Source organism: Linepithema humile, chromosome 2, assembly GCF_040581485.1.
Source record: "Linepithema humile isolate Giens D197 chromosome 2, Lhum_UNIL_v1.0, whole genome shotgun sequence".
In the NCBI taxonomy this organism is placed as follows: Eukaryota; Metazoa; Arthropoda; class Insecta; order Hymenoptera; family Formicidae; genus Linepithema; species Linepithema humile.
Window position 1 is genome coordinate 25940142 of NC_090129.1, and position 21795 is coordinate 25961936.

A 21795-nucleotide genomic window follows, 5' to 3' on the forward strand; every position below is an offset into this window, starting at 1 on the left:
CTCGTAAAAGGACAACTTCCAATATATCACTCATTACTGATCACTAGAGAAATAGAGATATTCCGATGTGTAAAAGGCGTGGCTCTCGTATACACGTGATACGCAAAGCCGTAAGACCGTCATTGTGCGAACAAATGAAATAAATTTGCCCAACCCTATTTTTCTAAATTATTGCAATTGTGCACATAAAATAAATCAAATTTGGAATAAAAATAGAATGCTCTAAAAGTGGTCACAATATTACACTAAAAAGTCATTGATTCCGGATTATATTAAAAAATTATTAAAATTATCTGACCGATTTATTCTAAAATATTATAACATGCATACATTATAATGCAATATTGCATATTTTCATAATTTATATTTGTATGTGGAAATACTTCTCGATATTATTTATTAACTTTCTTTTAACATATCATGTCACAATATATTTTGCATATACATATACTTCATAAATATACAGAATAGACTCATGTATAATATATAAAAGATAAACTTTCTTACTATATTAATGCAAAATCACGTTTAAGGGATTCCATCATGGTTACAAGTTCGGAAAGTTCGCATTTGCTCACAAGATCTAAGTTTCGAAGAAACGCTGATAACACGGATTTCATTCGAGATCTCTCGCGATTCCGCCAACTTTTATTGAAAATAAATAATTCTCTTCCTTTCTCCGTGACTAGCCTGAGGGACCGACATATATGCGATCGTAGAAAGAATGACTGAAAAAACACTCACATGGAACATTTTTCCGCTCGAGTTCCACGAGGCAAGATAGTCGCACATCTTGAAAAATTAATGTTACGGAAGTAGCAAGAGTAAATTTTCCAAGACTAATGCTACTGTCTGTTTCCATTATAAAAATTTCGTTCATCTGTGCTAGTCACAGAAAAATTTATATGTGTGAAATGTCTCTTTGCGTCATGCAAAACGTATTGTGTACATAATACATTTACGTGTATGAAATAAGATATCGCCTTGGCGAGCGGCACATCACGTCAGAGTTTATTGCAAATTATATACATTTTGGAAGCTTTTAAATCGTCACGATTGATGGAATCGCTTTTAGATACGATCAAAGGAACTATCTTATGCATCGAACTTGAAAAGTTATCTTGATCAGATAATTCGAAAACGAAAATATTACGAAACTTTTATCAATCCGTAATTTCTTGTAATAAAATAAAAATTTTTTAAATGATATCGCTTTTAGATACGATCAAAGGAACTATCTTATGCATCGAACTTGAAAAGTTATCTTGATCAGATAATTCGAAAACAAAAATATTACGAAACTTTTATCAATCCGTAATTTCTTGTAATAAAATAAAAATTTTTTTAATTAAAAATTAAAGAAATAATTAAATTTAACTGTCAATTAATAATCCAAATAAGTTTTATTTTAATAGAACTTTAACGCTTAGCTACTTTGTTGTAAATACACAAAAATAATTATAATTAACAAAATATAAAAATGATTTTCATCCACGTTTCAGCCTACATTCAATTAACAAAATTTGAAATAGAAGGATTAAGGGCCCAAAGCAAGATCTTGCCAAAAGTTCTTCTTTTATTCTTGATATAGATAGAAAATTATAAACGTTTCGATCAATGTTTCGACAATCTTCAGTACATCAAGTACAAGCAGTCTAATAACTTATCATCGTAAAAGAAAAAGAAAAATCATGTTCGTCGGACAGCAATCATTACGTCAAATAACATTAAAAGGTTGTGAACATCTTAATTTTTGAAGTTGACAAACTTATGTATCACGAGTGACTGTCGAGTGACAGTCACTCGTGATACATAAGTTTGTCGAGTGACAGTCACATTTATAATTTTCTATATCAAGAATAAAAGAAGAACTTTTGGCAACTAAAATCTTGCTTTCAGCCCTTGATCCTCCTATTTCAAATTTTGTTAATTATAATTAACACTCTACTTATTTCTTGCTTACTTTATAAATTATACCAAATATAAATGATATTTAAATAATATTATTTATAAAAAGTTATATTACTAAAAATTTAATAAAATCGCAAAAAAGTAAAGTAAAATTTCGCATTTTGAAATGTGTATAAATTTTGAAATAAACTTTTCAAGTGATGAAGAAAATCAAGTTTATCACTTCAAACGCGCTGGCGTAGACCGGTCTTCCACCACCATTCATCGCGTTTATTATCTAGAAATCTCTGGAAGGAGAAGGGTCAGTATGTTTAAATTGACTGACTGCCTGTGAAAGAGTCTCTACAAGACCTTGGACAACGAACGACATCTTGTTAGTTCGTCTCTTTCATCAGCTGATGTACATACTACACAGTCATCGTGTTATTGAACAGTGAGTACGAACAACGACTGTTTTTATCATTATCATAAGTTATAAGTGCCACGTGTTATCCGCGATATTGCATAAATTTAATAAAATCGACGTATTTGTTAAAATACGTTGCTTGCACGATACTGTATCGCAAAATTATACACGGATAATAAGCAGGAATTTTGCATCAAGATTTTTCAGAACGGTAATGAAAACTATTATTTATACTACAAACATTATCCGGAATTGAAGTTTAATATTTATGTCCAAAAATAATTCTATTTGTGAACTTCCGAATTATATGTGTATTATTATCTTTGCGCCATTCTCTTTTATATGCTTATACGTTAAATCGCAATGCAATGAATCTGTGATGTGTATATAACTGTGTGCCCTACCATATGATAAGACTATAACCTATAACCGCGCAACACGAAATATATTTTATTCAAATGCAACAAACTGAAAACCGATACCTATAATACGATTATTACAAATCAGGCGAGAAATTGATTTGATATATATGAGTCGCAAATTTGGTGTATAAGACCAAAATATTGAAAACAATTAACACATATTACTTGAATGGAAATTATGTAATGTAATTGTTACATAATACACATATTAATTCGTATAAATTATATTAATTTTCATTTAAATAACACAAATCTCGTTAATTTACCTTTCAGAATTAAAGAGATTTTTAGATATTGAAAAAAAAGTATAATTTATAATAATCTAAGTTCGAGCGTGTTGTTAAAGTTATTTCATTTTCATGAATATTATTAATAATTAACTCTGAGCATAATTATTGAAAATGTTTCAAACAACAAGTTGTCACTATGTGAGTTGTTATAACGCTAAAATTAACATATAAATATTTATATTGATTTATTAATTTCGAAAAAAAGATTTGGTCAGCATTATTTTTGAAACCAAAGTTGTGCACGTGTAAACATTCTTATCTTCTTATCTCCATCATATCGCAACAATGTAGAAATAATATGTCATATTTTTTCAACTTGATGCCTCTTCAGATACATTATCACTTCATAATTGGACAGTAGCTGGCTGCAACGCACATCAGAGATTACATAACGTGCCAAACGCTATCGGATGTAACACATATTGACAGTAAATCAGAATGAAGGTGTTACTATCGGTTCTCCTCGCGATTTTGGCATGCGACCAAGTCGTTAATGGTTACCGGATTCTCGGTGTATTCCCGCTCAATGGAAAGAGTCATTGGGTCATGATGGAAGAGCTGATGAAAGGCTTGGCGAGACGCGGCCATCAGGTCGATGTAGTCACACATTTCCCACAAAAGACGCCGATACCAAATATGAGGGAAATTAGTCTAAAAGGCAGCGTCGACGCCGTTATAAATAATCTCACTGCAGTGGATATCCAAAGATTTGGCGCCTTGTCTATGGAGTCATTAGCTGAAATAGCCGGAATGCGGATATGCAAACTGCTAGGTCATCCGAAACTGCAAGACCTGATCGAGAACCCGCCGCAAGATCCCCCCTACGATCTCGTTATTACGGAGGTAAGATCGATACTCTCTCAAATATGGACACGTGTGTGTTCATCCTTGCATGTAATTGATAAGAAAATTTCTATATGCATACGTTGACATTAATTATTCACTTCTGGAACTTAACTTTTTCTAAAAAACAGATAATTGTCCTATTTAGTTAAAAAATCTATCATTTAAATATATAATCTAAATATATCAAAATATATCTAGACAAAAATAGTATAACACTTCGTGAAAATATATATTTTAATTTATACTTAAGAATGTCTAACAATTGTCCTATTACTCAATTTTTACGTTACAAATATTCTGCATTATTTCTTTTAACTAAAAGTTTAGAAAAGACAGAAATTTACTTGAAACGAAAAAAAATGGTTGGCAATTAACTTAAATTATCGATAAGATTAATAATTTATCGTGAGATAAGATAAAATGAGCAGCAATACACAAGTAACATAAAGTTCACAAAACTTAACATCGCGAATAAATTGTGTAAAACGCGAAAACTTTATTTAACACAATGTGTAGATATAACAAAGTTAATAAAAACGTGGTTAGATTAAAAGCAAACATTATTTAATTAAGCCAAAATTATTACTGCTTTTAACGAGATGTTTAATTAACTGACTCGTTCTATATTCTGTAACATGGCAAGTCGTTAATTATTAAATATTCATTACTCGCTGAAAACAATATAGCATTAAATTTTATTAAAGTTGCAACGCTTTAATAGCGAGAAGCAATTCTTGACGGCAAAATCCCTGACTCATTATCTCAATAATCATAATAATATCGAGGCCATAATAGTAAAGCCATTAAATTTGAGTGGTCTCTTGCAATACCTGATGAATATTGGAACACATGTTATATCGAACAGTGTTATATCAAAACTGGCGATTTTGCAAGGCTATTTTTAGGTTGTTTTCAAGTCTTGGTTATACTTATAATCTTTTCATGACTATACATTTTTCGCGCCAAATACTTTTTGCACGATTATAATGATTATTCTATGCTAACAAAGTGACGCTATTCGACTTGACTGATAAATTCTGAAATTTTGCGATGCAGTTATATAACAAGAGTGAGTCAGCTATATATAATCACATAATTCTAGATGCCAATTTTGTGAAGCAAGAACGGTAGACATTGAAATATGATTTATGATACTGATGAAAATAATATAATAAAAATATAAATATGTGCAAGCAAATATTGTATCTCGCATCACATTATTATCATTAGAATAACAAATATATCACAGAAAAGCTCTATAAATTTATTAAATCGTTAATTGAACGGATTAATTAAATCCAACCTTGATTTAAAGATTAATTAATTGATAAATAAAATTGAAAATTATAATCAGTTAATTTATATATTGTTTAACTTAATTATCCATATATTCATTAAATAGCAATGTAATGAATCAAGTTAAATATTACAATAATAAGAATAGTAATGATTCTTATTAAACGTTTATTCGCTCTAACTGCAACAACTTGCACCTTTTACGTTTAAAATGGAATTGTTATAAATTCAGGCTTTGTGGAGTTAATGAAGAATGAAACAAAACGGAAGATGCAACTGTAACGAACAGACGTAATGACATGTGAAATTGCTACACTCGATATGATAAAGCGACAGCGTTTGAATGTCGATGCGAAGAGAGAGAACTGTATGATACTTGTTGCGTTATTCAATTTGCTTCATTCAACGCGTATCGAAGTGTTTAGAAGCTCTAACGAGTTTTTATTTATTATATGAAATGCATCGATAAATTGTATAAAAAATGAACTAAGCGTTAATCGTGAAAAATCTAATTTTATTATGTGTAAAGTTATATTCGATTTAAAAAAATACGTATTATTGAGAATATTTTTTATATAAAGTTTCTCTCAAAGCACATAATTAACACAAACGAATGGCATTACTCAATCACTAGATGATGCAATTCATATTTTGATGGTCATATCTATTTTTCTCGTTGTTACGTACTATGTGCTTTAATGGATGATCATTTCTCGTCTCTATCGAGTGCTACCTCGAGGTGACGCCGCATCAAGGTCCGAGTTGTAGCTTAATGATTAGTATATTGTTAAATGACCGTGACCTATGCACAACCGCGTGTCTTTGCAACCGTGAAACAAATATATGACTTGCAATATCACGAGTATCCGCATGCAATACCGCGAGTGTAATTATAAGATGTAACACGCCGAATGCGAATAATTGATCGATCGACTGATATTGTGCGCAGCTGTTCGCGGCACCATGCTACCTGGCCTTCGGTCGTCATCTCAACGTCCCCGTAATCGGCATGGTGTCGAGTGTTTTTCACGACTGGCTCAACGAAATGGCCGGTAATCCCATGAGTCCTACCTTCGTCCCCAGCTTGTTCTCGACATACGATCAAAATATGAATTTCAAGGAACGTCTATTGAACTTCCTGCTGACAAATTACATCACTTGGCAAATGCATTATTACACCAACTCCCAGCTAGAATTAGTGAAGAAGCACTTCGGCATAGATGTGCCGCACATTATGGACTTGTACAGTGACGTATCGTTGTATCTAGTCAACTCTCATCACTCCATAAACGGAATCAGACCGATGACCACTGGCGTGATCGAGGTTGGCGGTTTACATCTCAAAGACGATGACGATCCGCTATCACCGGTATGTTTGCACGAAAATTGCTTTTCCCAATTATTCAGAACGCATGTTTGTTCTCTTTCTGGATACAATAATATTTAATTGCCATCGAGACAAATTTGTATTCCAATTTTTGGTTATAAATATAATTCTAATATTTATCTTTTCTCTTCGTTAAAAATTGAATAAGAAATAAGGGGACAACTACAAGTAAAAAAATTGTTTTGCAAAAAACACAAAATTTATTATTTAAATAAATACAATATAAAATTGATCATGGAAAAACCCAAATTTATATTTTATACATTCAAAAGCAAAATATATATAAAAGATAAAATATACTTTTATTAAATACAATATTTATTTCTGATCTGCGCATTCGTAACAAACAAGTTGTTTATGTTTGCCATAAAATTTTGATTAAAATAGTTAAATATTTTCGATATTTTACTAATATTAAAAATTATTTAAAATTCGAACAGAAGTCGACAATTTTACTTTTTGACAAACGATTTCAAAGCATTTTATGCTGACGTCTATTAAGCAAGGAAGAAAACAAAAAGCATCGGTCGATTTGTCGACATTAGAATCAAAACACGGAATCAAAATAAAGAATAGCTGTATCATCGTCAACTATTTGTTGGCAATATTTCTATCGTGTACTAACGTGACGAAAATCTAGATCTTTCTTGAAAAATAATCATAATTATATTATCATATGAATATGCGCGTAGCAATTATGGCAAAGATAAAAAAATTATGCTTTTATCGTATACTTCATAATTCAATAAACTATCCATTTTTTTCCAAATTTGTCTCGAAATGTAGCATTTTAAAGACTGGCTTTTATTGAATCTATTATACATTTAGAAACATCGTGTTATATTTTTAAGTATCCAGTAAGACCAGAGGAATTACTTATCGCAAATTGTTTATTCTAAAAAATTTTGTATATAGGAAGTGCAAAAATGGTTGGATGAAAGCAAGGATGGTTGTATCTATTTTACGTTCGGTTCTATGGTAAGAATCGAAACATTCTCTAAAGAACTGTTAAAAACGTTTTACACGTCTTTCGAGAAAATCGCACCGACCCGTGTGCTGATAAAAATTGCAAAAAAAGAAGAGCTCCCGCCAGGATTACCGAAGAACGTCATGACGCAATCTTGGTTCCCGCAGATCACCGTTCTCAGTACGTAATCAGAATGTAATTACGCTCAATCGGTTACACGTCAAAATGATAGATCTGCTACCTTCATAATAATCGTATATCAGAATCATTTGTATGCGACAAAAATCTGCAGGTTTTGCTGTAGCATTTACATATCAATTAAATAATTGTTCAAAACTTTAGAACTGAACCATTTACATTAGTTGAAAAATGTTTTTAGTTGAAAAGAAGTAAGCTATTTTTATCACGTGCATACAAAAAAAATTGCTAGCGTCCAAAATTAACGTTTAAAGTCAAAAGAACGTGTCGTGATATCAATTTCTCAAAATATTTAAATACGCAAAATAAATGTAGATGCTTAAGCGTTACACAAAACCGTAAAGCAGTTTTTCGGAAATATCAATTATAAAACTGATTATTTTTTTATACGCAAAAATTCTTTTAAATAAATCTGTCGCTAATTCTGTACATTGTATATTTGTTAAATCCAATCGGAATATTCTTATATTGAAAGAACGCATTGCTGTAAATTTTGCAGAACACAAAAACGTACGCGGTTTTCTTACGCACGGTGGACTTATGGGGACATTGGAGTCGATCTATTGCGGAGTGCCTATGGTCGGTATTCCCTTATTTGGCGATCAACGCGTAAATATTCAGAATTATGTCAACAAGAAGGTGGCTATTTCGCTCGAGTCGATAGACGATGTTACCGAGGAGAAATTAACTTCGGCATTAAATAACATTCTCAAGGATCCCTCTTATCGGTGAGTATATCTGAGACTGTAAATGCTTAAGCGTTGTACAATTGCCTGTTAATCATGTGTTTAATGAAATCATAATATTGAACGTGAGGATAAAATACGAGTGCAAATATAGTTAGAATTAGAATTAGCATTGGGGCGTAAGAGTTGTATAAACAAGTTTGAAAAATAACTTCCAAATCGAGATCCACTGCTTTACATCTTATTAGCCTGTGTATCGATCTGCCATTAGTTATACAACGGAATAAACAGAGCGTGTGCTTTCTATTGTAATCAAATCTTGCTTAACTCTCCAATGCATATCGAGGATTAACTCTAATCAATCGGTATGTACTTTAAATTCCACATCCGTTCTATCTGCATGAATCCATCCATTCTACGCACAAAAACCTCTGAATGAGATCAAAATGCTTTAACTGGGCGAATACGAATAAAAAAGAAAAAAAAATGTAAAATCTACGTGAGATAGATCGTGCACTTCTAAGATTGAAAAAAATCCCAATTTCTCGTTATCGTGTTATCCAGCAATAAAAATCTTCATAAACGGCAAAAAACATTAACGACAGCGAGTTTCCTAGGTTTGACAGTTCTTTTTGTAAACACCAAACTTGATATATCGATATTCTAACTTTTCCTTATTCATTTCAGCAAAAATATACAGAAGCTGTCGAAGATGTATCTCGATCGACCATCAAGCGCCATGAACACATCTATATTTTGGGTGGAATACATCGCAAAATACGGAAACGTGCTTAAATCACCAGTTACTCGTCTTCATTGGTGGCAACGGAATTTATTTGACATTTACGCCTTCATCTCTCTTGTAATTATCGTGGTGCTTTATTTGGCACTGTTTATCCTCCGAACGTTGAAGAAGCTCGTATTTGGATCGCGGGCTTGTGCAAAGAAAGACAACGCAGCGATTAAATCGAAGAAAAACAAATAAAGATAGGAAACTTTAATGAACTTTACAAGTCATTTAGTAGATTCGCAATTTAAGACTATTCATTCTTTAAAATTATGAAAATACCAATGCAAACAAATTTTCTAAAGAAAATGTTTTCTCAATGTTGTATATATCAAGAAAATGTTGATGTGTATATATTGCAAAATATCCTTTTTAGTAAAATACATTTTTAATCGATTACACGAGTGTGAATTTTGATGTAACGAATAATTTAGCTCCTATTAATTATCGTGTGATGTATAATCGCATACATGTATATCGTGTGTGTCATGTGTATGTGTATTTCCTATATGCATCACACACATGTATGCGCGATGTTAATAATTTAATTTGTTTCTACCATTCGTCAACAATTATTGTACATATTTATAATCACTTGTTCCATTTAAATAAAATTAGATATATTAAGATATCACATTCGACATTCACCGATCGAACACATTAAAATGAAGCAGAATGGATCTGATCAAATTCATGATAAGTCATGTTGCATACAACAAAGACGTGTTGCGTGCGCTCTATGCGCAGCTCTTACTCGTCACTTTTGCTTCTGCTTCGTCGATTTCGTTTATTTTCAAACACGAAAGTACTTACCCGACGGCGGGGTCGTATTCGTGGCTTTCAGTTTCATGCATTCCTGCTCGCGTTCCAGCAGAATTCGACGAAGTTCTTCCTCGAGTAGCATGCTACCCACCGTTGTATTTCCCGGCATCTGTTCGACAAACAATGTGCGGAATATTAATGAGTTGTAGTGGCAAAAATAAGGTGAGTGATATATGTCCAGTACATGCTACGACTCGATTCTGTGACGTACAGCTACTTAGCATGTGTCACGATCTTACACCTAAAAAAAAAAAAAAAAAAAAAACAGACTATCGAAGCAGCCTTCGTTAACACTTGACATAGCGCTTACTTATTACTGCAGTATTTTGAAAAAATGTTACCTGAGCGAATTCTAACTTAATAAAATATTCATTTAAATTACAGATTACTCATTATAAGTTTTAAAAATAGTTTTTTTAAATAGCACAGTCTTGTATGTATTAAATAAAAAGATAGATACATTAAAAACTTTGGATTTAAATTGGACTTTTACTTTCACGATATTTCCATAAAGATTAAAAATTTAAATTTTATGCAGTTATTCCAAGCTATTTCTGTATTCTGCACTCGCGCTCTCGACTATATCTATTCTGCGGCACAATATTTATTATAACATCGACAATTTGCCGATTATTGATAAAAGACATTGTCACAATTTAGTCGCTCGAAACGTGATTGCCGCGAAACTTCGCGAAATAGATAGATATAAATCGACGCTGTTGGAAATTTCAATGCATTATGAAGGAAATCGCTTCATTGGACTACGACGCAACTCGTAATAACTTTATTACATAGAAATGAACGTTATTGCATCCGGTCGAGGTGTCGCGACATGAAATAATGAAGCGGAGCGTTTTACGACAAAGTCATTTTGCTATACGCATGCTAAACGAAGAAGCGTTCGATTCTCGATGTCAGCGACTCACAAAAGTTTGTCGGACGAATAATTCTCATGTACTAAATTCCCGATGTTAATTGAAGCGACTCGAACATTAATTATAACGAGAAACTTACATTTAAATATAATTTATATAATTTTTGTAAAATATTATACGCGTTACTTTTTATACATATTTAAAAAAAAACAGAATAAAACAATAAAAAGTTATACTTTTGGATAAAATTCATTCGAATTGATTTACGATAAAATAAAATAAAATATATATGTCATATAAATTTTATATATTGTGCATGTGATTGTATTTCCGCTTTTGTTGTAATAAAAGATAAAATTCATATTGCATATGTAGTTATTAACATTGTTATAGCTCGAGATGCAATCAACATAAAAATGTATCATTGGCACGCTTCAGAACATCGTAAATAAGCATGCCCAGCTGACAGGCATTATCGGCTTTGCAATGCGTACATTTATTACTCAGCCAACAGCACTCCACTTATTCATTAATTAGTTAGTTTGTACGGTTATGTCATGTGTCGCCTGTACGCCACATACGGATTACATTGCGCGCAGATCTAGATTAACAAAAGCCTTTGCTTATTTATGCAACGCACAATTTATTTTATCTAGATAGAACTATAAATACAAACTATATAATCAGAGTAATTAAATTAATTAAAAAATTAAACAAATTTTCATTTAAAAAATTACGCAATACGATTTCACCAAATATTTTGTAAAATAGAAATTAATTTTTAAGTTTAATCAATTTAATTGAAAATAAAAGTAAATCAAGCTTTTTTATTTCCAATTTTACATATCATTAAAGCGTGATTAGTTTTTTTATTGAAATAAAACCGAATATATTTCTTTAGAAAAAGTTACTAATAAACTATCACTGAATTTTGGAAACCACATATACTGCAATTGGAATTATTTTATTGTAGAAACAAACACAGTTTATTATAAAAGTATTAAATATATTAATACTATGAAAACAAAACTCAAACTGTCTACCGCAGACATATATTTTCGTCGTGATTTTTGTTTCACCGCTACGTTTGATTGCACGCCATCCGTAAACCATTTACAAACCGCGCTCGATAAACACAAATGACAAATGTCGATTATTCACGAAAAATCGGCGTTTCCCACATCTGATAAACGTAACACGGCTTTCCTAAATCAAATAGCCTAGTGAATAGCGAATCGCCAATTAACATCCAATTAAACGCGCCCACATTGCCAGAAGATTCACACATTTACATTTCACTGAAATTTCACGCCACGCCAAAAAAGTATACGCATAGTCCAGATTGCTGCATTTTTACGGCAGTAATTCCACACCATTCGCGAGTGAAACAAGATACTATTTATGGAACATAAAACGCGCCACTCGCGTCAAAATTGTTGCAAAGTAAAACAAGATGTAAATGTGCATTAATGGTTTTAACGCAGGCCGAAAAACAATTGAGCGCGAAAGTACCTTTACATAGCAGTTAAAAGCGTTTCGTTGAAAGTTTTCAAAAAATCCGTTAAGCATCATCGGCGAAATCGAGTTGTAAAAAAAAGTTCAAGCATTTGTAATCGCGTCATTTGTAATCAAATTGTTGCATTTTACTAGAGTATCTCCCTACTGCACTAGGAAACGGATATCACCGTTCAGAATTCACTGATTGAAAGTGCACTATGCGCATGAACGGTGATAGGTGAAAGAAGATGATAACTGGAAACCAAAGGAAAAACGAAAATAAAATTGAGCGAGATCAAAACCAAGAGTAACAAGATTTCGATGCTGAATTATGGAACAGGCTTTTCTATTTTAACACTGGCTCAGCTGTCTGCTAACGTAATGCCGAGCGAGTCACATTCTTTTTTTTTTTAAAAGACACTTAACCCATATTTCTGTTGTATATTTCGTGTTATATATAGCCGATACACTTCCAGTTTTATTTGTATGAGTATCAAACAAACTTATTTAGCGATTACGAATTTTCCATTTTCATTTCGTGCAAGACGTAATCTTATCCGATTCTCGTCTTCCCAATAATATTATTAGAAAATTATAAGTCAAATTAAGATAATTATATAAAATTAATAATCAGAGAACATTTTGCGGCGTAATACGAATATAGATCTTCATGTTCTTTTACGTTTCGTGAATAACAAACTAATTTTACAATGCGCAGAACCATTTTTATGACGATAATACGTTTAGTAAATAGTAGGCGTCACAAGCTGTTGCAGCACGCACATAGAGGCACGTGTTTCTAAAAGATCACGCTCTTATTTTATGTTAGTGCTGTCTAAGTTTATAGACAACGCATAACGTAGCGTACATGCACGCTCCTACGGCAAGTATTACCATCTTGAAATTGACCGTTGCTTTTAGCGCTAAATGTGCTCGTAATAATACAGATACATGTATATAAGACACACCCGCAAAGTTACCGTCAAGTTGCGGTAATGTAACTTCCGCGAAATAGCTGCATTTCTGTTAAACTCGACATTAATATAATTATTTGCTATATTAATTAAAAAGAAACACATGATAAATTACAAAAATAACGCGTTAATCATAGGCAAAACCATATATAGCAAAAATATGATAATATAGTTTTTTTTTTATCTCCTGTTTACAGAATAATAAAAACATAATGCAGTAAAGTATAGATCAATTTTATATTAAGCACTAAATCCTCTTGCTTTAATAAGGGAAATAAAGTGTATATCATTGTTCTAAACTGTATACATGATTTATTCGCGTATGTAGCCGTATATAACCGTGATTTATCGCTTTCCACCAGAGTTGCCTCCTTTACAGGTGAAAATCCAATTTAAAGTCCGCTTTAAACCAAATTTTCTAAATAAATAAATATGCAAATAAATAATCATAGCAATGCTAGATTAATTAAAATGTGAAACCATGCGAACAATATTGTAATTTACTTATTTTTTTATTTTTATATATTTTATACTTATTTAATAAATAATACCAGTTCAATGCATTCAGAAAATTTTCTATAAACATTCTATAATTAAATTCAATAAATTTTTAATTTTCTTAACAGAGTCAAAGATTTTTTATGTAAAATTTCGAATTAATTAGTCCCAATATTATTTCGAGTCACGTTTCAATTAAATTCTTTATTCCACAGGAGCAATATATTTTTCTACGAACATTTTAAAAAATTAAAAAAAAAGTAAAAATAATTGTCGTAAAACAAGTAAGCAATTTATCAATGTTATACTATAATGTAAAAAAAAAACATGTTCCAAAAATATTAATGGTGTTCACTTAAACTAATGTTTTCATGATTTGCTTTTCTGTTTAACTTATTGGTTTAAAAAAAACAACTGAATTATAAAGAGATAAACTCATGTCATTTCAACAATAATTCGATTCAACAGATGTTTTTAACGTAACAGTCTGTGCAATTTTAAAATGCAGTCACTAATATCAACGAGGACTGGTTCACAGGTCTAGTTGCATTTCTTTTTGCGAGCATTCCTTAACTGTCATACTTGCGTCAGCGCGTAATTTGCATAACAACGCGATCGCGATATAAATAAATATCTGTACGATCGAGGGGCACTATTTCGAAAAAGATGATATACACGTATAACGACAGCTTGACGTAACCGATAACTCGACTTCCGTTATCATTCATAGGAACGTCAGACCTATCTTTGCGTCCCGCTCTTCTTGTCAGTCGTTTTCCAAGATCTTACATTGTCGAGTTGTTGATTGATGAGTACTATCGATTTGAGGGTTCGTGAGAGAATTTCACCTCGCCGATTGATAGAGGGATGGCGGAATATCGGTTAATCGACCGAGTCTGAAAGCCGATTTTGATACGGCGAAATACATTGACATAAATGCATTATTTTCTGTTTCATTACGTCGTTGGAACGATAGAATATTAATAAAAAAAGAATTCATGCGCGCTACGGATATTGGAACTGCGTAACGGCGCGTAACTCTCTTAAGTAAAACCTAAGAGAAAACTCCTACCAATTTACATGAATAACGGATAAAGTTTCTTTCTCTAGACAGTATTTATCGACAATTTAATCCTCGGAATATCAGATTCGAATAAAAAAAAATGTCCGCGGTCTTTTTATTATAATACTATTACATTTTTATTATACGATCGTGTCAATGTTATCTTAAAAAGATTCAAAAAGAAGTTTTGTTTAATTGTAACGTAATATTAAATGTTATTACTCCGCACTTTGAAACGTTGTCCATTTTAAGCATCGCGTTCCTACTGTCTGTGTGTGTTTTGTGAAATGTTTAACAAATTTAAATACGGATAAAACAAAGGATCGCAAATAATACCCAACTTACAGAGATTCGTTTACAAAAGAACGTGAGAACAAAGAACCGCTGGTAAATTGTTTAAATTGCCGGAACATAAAGTGTCTCTTATATAAAAAGATGATTTATGAGCATATGTTGTCTGAAGTTTTCTTATTCCTTGAATTCTTTTCTAAATATTCCACACAAATATGTCTTTCGAAATCCATATCATCTAGAATAAAATAGCAGACTACTAAATTTTACATCACAAATAACACAGATACTTCAAGTTTTGATAAAAATTCTTCAATAACATACTTGGAAATATGTCATTTTCTGTAAATTTCAATCACGCCAGTGGAATTTTCATCAAATTTTTCATAAAAAACTGTCGTGTTCATGTGAAAAAATGCAGCAAAGACTATAAAGATCCAACAAAAGTTATTCGCATTTTATGAATCAGTAAATACAAATCATACCCGTTCTACGATATTAAAGTCTGGATAATTTACATGTTTCCACGTAGGAGAAAAGCGAGAATAAAAACATGTGTCACGCATCGCGAAGCTCCAGTTCCACAATTTTTTTAAATTAATGAGAAAATGTTTTAGAGAATTACTCACTCACCTCAGTATGCGTCTCCATGATTGACGTTATTGATAAGTTACAAGGATAAATCAAATATGTCAGCAGACGTCAGGAAAGTCAGCAGACCTGAAACAACAGAAATAAATATTAAAAATATCTAAAAATTTGACATGAAATCATAATTATATTTCACGAGAGAGAGAATATTTTTATTCTTAAAACTCCATATGTTAAAATATTTTATTTTAAAAAACTGTGATTGCAATTCACAAGGAAACTTGCAAAACAAAAGAATGTGAAGAATACATTTAATTTATATTTTTACTCAAGTAAATATTATTAAAAACAAATAAAAACAAATTAAATTTATCATTTTTACACTCACAGCCCTTTCTATTTATATTAAATTTTTTTTTTAAATTATGTAAATACAGAGTGTACAATAAAAAACAGCGCAGAGCGGCTTATGACGGCCTAATGACGCCTGACTGGAATGATAAATGTAGCGCAATAGACTCGACTCGTGGAAAAAGAGCGAACGCATTACGTAACGTTCGTAGATATTTCATGGATTTATTTTAAGAGGGACCGACTTCTCGGGGTTGGATACTTCTTTCAAATTCGATGTGCGGGACGAAGGCGATCTGTCCTAATTTTTACCCGCGTTACGAAACCAAGCCGATATTTTCGCGTCCAATTTCACGCCCCCGCAACTATTCCCATTTGCCACAAGCCACCGTATCTACATCGGGACAAATCGATTCAATTTCCATTCTATTAAAATCAGCAGGTGGTAGAGCGTTTTCCTGCAGAACGAGACTAATCGTAAGTCTTCGATGAAACCATTCTGCGCGATCTATCGCGAAGGTCAGCAACGCGATTGATAACACGCCGTCGCCGATCGCCGAGGGACCGATTGTTCCTGACAACTCCGTCGACGAGCTAATGGTTGAAGCTTATCGAAGTCGTTGAAAGACGTTAATCGACAAGTCGGTGGCACTCTTCGAAGTCCCAAGAAACTCACGAAAACAAGATCAGAAGTCCGGAACATATGACGTTATCTACTTATTTTGCAAAGTAAAATCGATTATTATGAAAATAATCTCTCATATATTCTTAATTAACATAAACTAAATAAATACAACTACAACGCACAAATACTTTTACTCTGATTTTTCATTTTAAGCGGTCAGAAGAACATTTGATGGTTTGGGAAAAATATGCAATTTCTGCCAAGAGCACATTTTCATTTTTATGCTTTATGCTTTACAACGCCTAAAATACTATGAATTTTCTACAGCACATTTCCACAGCACATTTTCCCTTACTACAGCTATTACACATTCTGTTCGTGTTTCCAGGTATTCAGCAGCCCGTTTTGATTTCGCCGCGTACCAAAGCGCGAGGGATTGTGGCTTTCCGCGTGTTATCTGGCGCTCAGCCAGCTCCTACGCATTAACGATCGTCCACGACTTTCCAACACAAATCTATCTGTAACCGACATATCAGCATCCTGTATCCGCGTTCGTGTGTTTCCGAATAAGACGCGTGAAGGCAAAACCGATGAATATATGCGAGTTCCCAGAGTTCGCGCGTGCATTCGTCGTGAAACCCTAAAGTACCCTTCATTCAATCGTTTATTAAATTACCAGCCGTTGAACTTCTGATTAATCATGGATGCAACGACGGCCGTAACAGCGTGACGCAATTCGCACGAGGCCTTTGATTGTCGAAGCGTTTAAAATTTAAATTATCCCACTCTGTCCCCGACGTATTGTCAAAAAAGAATTAAAAAATATAATCCGTCCGTTATGTTTTAAATTAAATAATTTTACATTTTCCATTGTGATTATATTTTATATTTTGTACATGAATTTTGAAAATACAAATCTAATTTACTCGACTGTCACGCTTTCAGAGTTTTCATATTCTGAAATTCTGAAAAAACACCAATATCACGTCTCACAATCAGTGTCTCGAATTTTTATCCTTTCTGATATTTCTCTAATTTTTCTCTTTCTCTTTGCAGGCATTTCACTCTATATATATACGGTTCTTTGTGCGAAACAGCAAGTCAGAATCAAGTCAACGGTTATGTTAACCGAAAAAAGCTCTTTTAGCGGAGAATTCCACGAGAAATTCATGGGTCGCGTTTCCCTATTCTTTCCGTTTCCGCTTGACGAGGCCATATTGCGAATCTCACGGTCGAATCGTCGCACCACGCATCTGGTCGCGCATATTTATGAAAATAGAATTTACGACGATGGCAGTTAGCCAACAAATCATTCCAGTCTAAGCGCGCGGTCCATCGGTATCGATCTCCCTCGCACGGTTAAATCCACGGAAGTCCATGTAAACACGCAAATTAAATTAGGCATGCTGTTAAACTGCTCAAAGCCTACGAGCGAAGCCGAAAGGATCGCCGGTGGGCGATTGAGATGAGCTATTTTCATAACCGGTATCAGTCTTTAGTTCGATGGTTCGCCATTCACAAATATTCAAAATGGGCCACGGCGCCGGTTGTGCGCCGTCACGTTTATCTCTATTTGACAAGAAGCAGCGTCATCGACAGTTACACGTTTCGCCAGGCATTTGCGTCTTTTCCTTGGCGTCATCCTCGATACTGAACGTTCCATCTTACCGCCTTCTAAAAGTATCGCAAAGTTTACCACGATGTTTTATTTATAAAGTGCCACGGAAGAGAGTCCTTTCAATGGATTAGAGGACAAAGTGAGAAAAACGGCGGCTGTTTCAATAGCGCGGCGTCGATAGTTGCAGTTATTCGAGATTCAAGAAAGTTGAAAGGTTTAAGCGAATTAAGATGCACTTCGAAAGCGCAAATAAATCACCTGAGCTTTTTTAATCGTCTTAACTCATCTCTCTTTATTTCAACAGAAATTTCGACTGATTGACCTTAATTGAAATTTATTTCCATTCGCGATTAAGCTATCGCAATATATTGAAAGCTCGATGCAATTTATGATCGTCCATAAAATGAACGTGCAAGGTCTGCTCTGAATTAGTTGGAGGAATTTGCTGTGGGCGCAATATAAGACGTATTCAGGATGTTCTATAACAATATGCTACAAAAGCTGGTCGTAAGTCCACACCGTACATGGCTAACCGCAACTAACTGCAACGAGTTCCTTTGAATGACAATTACTCTAACTGAAGCCCTTCGGCACTTTGCCGAGAAGATACGAGCGTTTCTACGCTATTCACTAGCTCCCGTTCCTGCAATTACTTCACGTTGCTCGCAAGTCAAGGAAAGATGCCTCTCGTTTATCGCTCGAATGAATACTGTCATGGAAAACGGCAGTACCGTTAATATCTTGGTAACAAAAGTGCCTTCTTATGAAATTAATTTTTCTACGCCTATATCGAGAATTACGCAAACTGCACGAGAAAATTGCTCGAGTTACGTATATTGCTCAGTATTTTATACAATCGGCGCAAAAAAACGTAATTTATTATGGAAAAAAAATATATTAAATAAATCTTTTCGGCCGAAATATCTTACTATATAAAATATATGTAGCAAAAAAAAGTATAAATGATCTTCTCTTTCATACGATGAATTAAAAGTGGTCGTTACGGTAGTAAAAATCATTAATTACTCGCAATAATTGATACATTTAAAATATAAACATCAAGAAGAAATCATAGCACTTCTCTTTTGCACGATAAATGAGAGATAATCGCCACGATAAAGATTATCGTATTTAATAAATTACGTGTGTGTATTTGCGGTAATTTATTTCGCTATTTAGAATATACATAATTAAATGAAGTAGCGGTATACTCCATCCTTTCGTATGAGATATTCTCGCCACAATAACGATAACGATGTTAATACGTGAAATAATGAAAATTTTCCGCCATTTACTATGTGTATGAAGTTAGCCCCACACTTTAATAAAATTAAAATAATCGAAATTGTACTGCATTGTACTAGTTTTGTACCAAATTGTACCGTAGTTAATTTTTTGAAATCACGCGCGGATTTCCAAAAAATCGAAATTTTTGAATTTTTTGAGTAGCCCCACACTTTTCGAAAAATGATTTTTTCTCGACTGTACTACATTGTACTAGTTGTACCGAACATTGTACCGTTTGAAAAAAATTCCTAACAAATTTGGATTTTGAGAAAAACGAGAAAATCGAAAAATTTTGGACATTACGTAATTACGGCAAATCGGCTATTTTTTAAGATATCGAAACGCGGCCAACAGAGTTTGAAAGAGAATCGTTTGTACCGGTTTGTACCGCTTTGAATTTCGTTTGCACCTCAACCGGACCGGAAGTACCGAATTTTGCAATTTTTAACAATACGTAAATACGGTAACTCGGCTGTTTTTTAAGATATCAAAACGCGGCCAACGGGGTTCGAAAGAGAATCGTTTGTACCGGTTTGTACCGCTTTGAATTTCGTTTGCACCTCAACCGGACCGGAAGTACTGAATTTTGCAATTTTTAACAATACGTAAATACGGTAACTCGGCTGTTTTTTAAGATATCGAAACGCGGCCAACGAGTCTAATTTTTTTGAAATTTTTTTTTATTTAAAAATTGTAAAATTCGGTACTTCCGGTCCGGTTGTGGTACAAACGAAATTCAAAGTGGTACAAACCGGTACAAACGATTCTCTTTCGAACTCCGTTGGCCGCGTTTCGATATCTTAAAAAATAGCCGATTTGCCGTAATTACGTAATGTCCAAAATTTTTCGATTTTCTCGTTTTTCTCAAAATCCAAATTTGTTAGGAATTTTTTTCAAACGGTACAATGTTCGGTACAACTAGTACAATGTAGTACAGTCGAGAAAAAATCATTTTTCGAAAAGTGTGGGGCTACTCAAAAAATTCAAAAATTTCGATTTTTTGGAAATCCGCGCGTGATTTCAAAAAATTAACTACGGTACAATTTGGTACAAAACTAGTACAATGCAGTACAATTTCGATTATTTTAATTTTATTAAAGTGTGGGGCTAACTTCATACACATCCATTTACTGTATAAATAGCAGGATAAAGCTATCGAGCTATCCCTTCTCTTTTTTCCTTTCGTTATGCAATAAATTGTAAATAATCGCGGCAATAACAATGATCCCATTGCCGTTCGCGATAGTTGAAATACGCCATTGTGCAAAATACCACCGACACGAGGATGAGTGAAACTATGAATTTTTCGCTCTCGTGCGAAACACGAGCGCGGTCAAGAAAAATCCCCTACAGCTATCCGACCGGATTCATACGATTCGCACAAAAATATATTCGAGACATACAATCATATCGGAGCTATGCACTGGTATGCATGTATCACTCAACAATCGTATCGCAACTCAATTTGTGTGGAATGCTGTCTCATACATATTTACTCTACATCGAGTCCATTCGGGGAATTCTAGCGATATATATATCATATGTGACACACATAAAAGCCACATACGGTGAGAGACGACTATTTGCTATAAACTATAATAATATTAAACACGCATTTGCGATTCGGTTCATGTCGCACGCAATATTAATTGTGCATTGTTTGTTTGTTGACACTATCGTTTAATTAAAAATTAATCATGATCATAAAAGTGATTGGTGCGATACGAATGTCCGATGAAATGTTAATGCACTTCGATATTTTCATTACGCGGATTATCGAAATCGTTTAATGCAATTTAAAGAAGCACTCGTGTAGATAATGACCAAAGATAAATATCACAGTTAATATTTTCGACTCTACAAAATATGTTTTTTAATTGTTGTATGTTTATTTCGTTTTTCTATCGAACAAAAAAATGTTTTTGAACATCTTCAAGTTCTTTAAATTCTTTTTTAAGTTCTTAGAAAATATTTTTATATAATTTATTCCATTTGCATGTAGACGCATTCCTATAATGCAAAAAAAAAAACAATTTAACATATCACAAAAAACAAGTCACAAAGTTAAATAAAAAAATGTTAAATGTGGTCAAGAATAGATAAATAT

General features: G+C 33.0%; 2 protein-coding genes across 5 annotated transcripts in view; one reads left to right on the plus strand and one right to left on the minus strand.

Annotated features, from left to right (window-relative positions):
- LOC105669971 (calcitonin receptor-like) overlaps positions 1–21795 on the minus strand; it is a 111245-nt gene that overhangs the window by 83038 nt on the left and 6412 nt on the right. For all 3 annotated transcript variants that reach the window (XM_067349649.1, XM_067349647.1, XM_067349648.1), the window contains exons 2-3: positions 15850–15936; positions 10010–10127 (exon numbers count right to left, since the gene is read on the minus strand). In XM_067349649.1, coding sequence (XP_067205750.1) covers positions 10010–10127; positions 15850–15867 — 136 coding nt within the window. In that variant the 5' untranslated portion in view covers positions 15868–15936. The remainder of the gene's footprint in view (positions 1–10009; positions 10128–15849; positions 15937–21795) is intronic.
- Positions 2187–9595, plus strand: LOC105667756 (UDP-glucosyltransferase 2). Of its 2 annotated transcripts, none has more exons than XM_012359751.2 (6): positions 2187–2344; positions 3361–3872; positions 6121–6540; positions 7474–7705; positions 8223–8451; positions 9097–9595. In XM_012359751.2, exons 2-6 carry the CDS (start codon positions 3468–3470, stop codon positions 9392–9394), a joined length of 1584 nt encoding a protein of 527 aa, XP_012215174.1. In that variant the 5' UTR covers positions 2187–2344; positions 3361–3467; the 3' UTR covers positions 9395–9595. The 2 variants fall into 2 exon arrangements, with proteins under 2 accessions (XP_012215174.1, XP_067205744.1); XM_067349643.1 differs by lacking the exon at positions 2187–2344 and adding an exon at positions 2510–2528.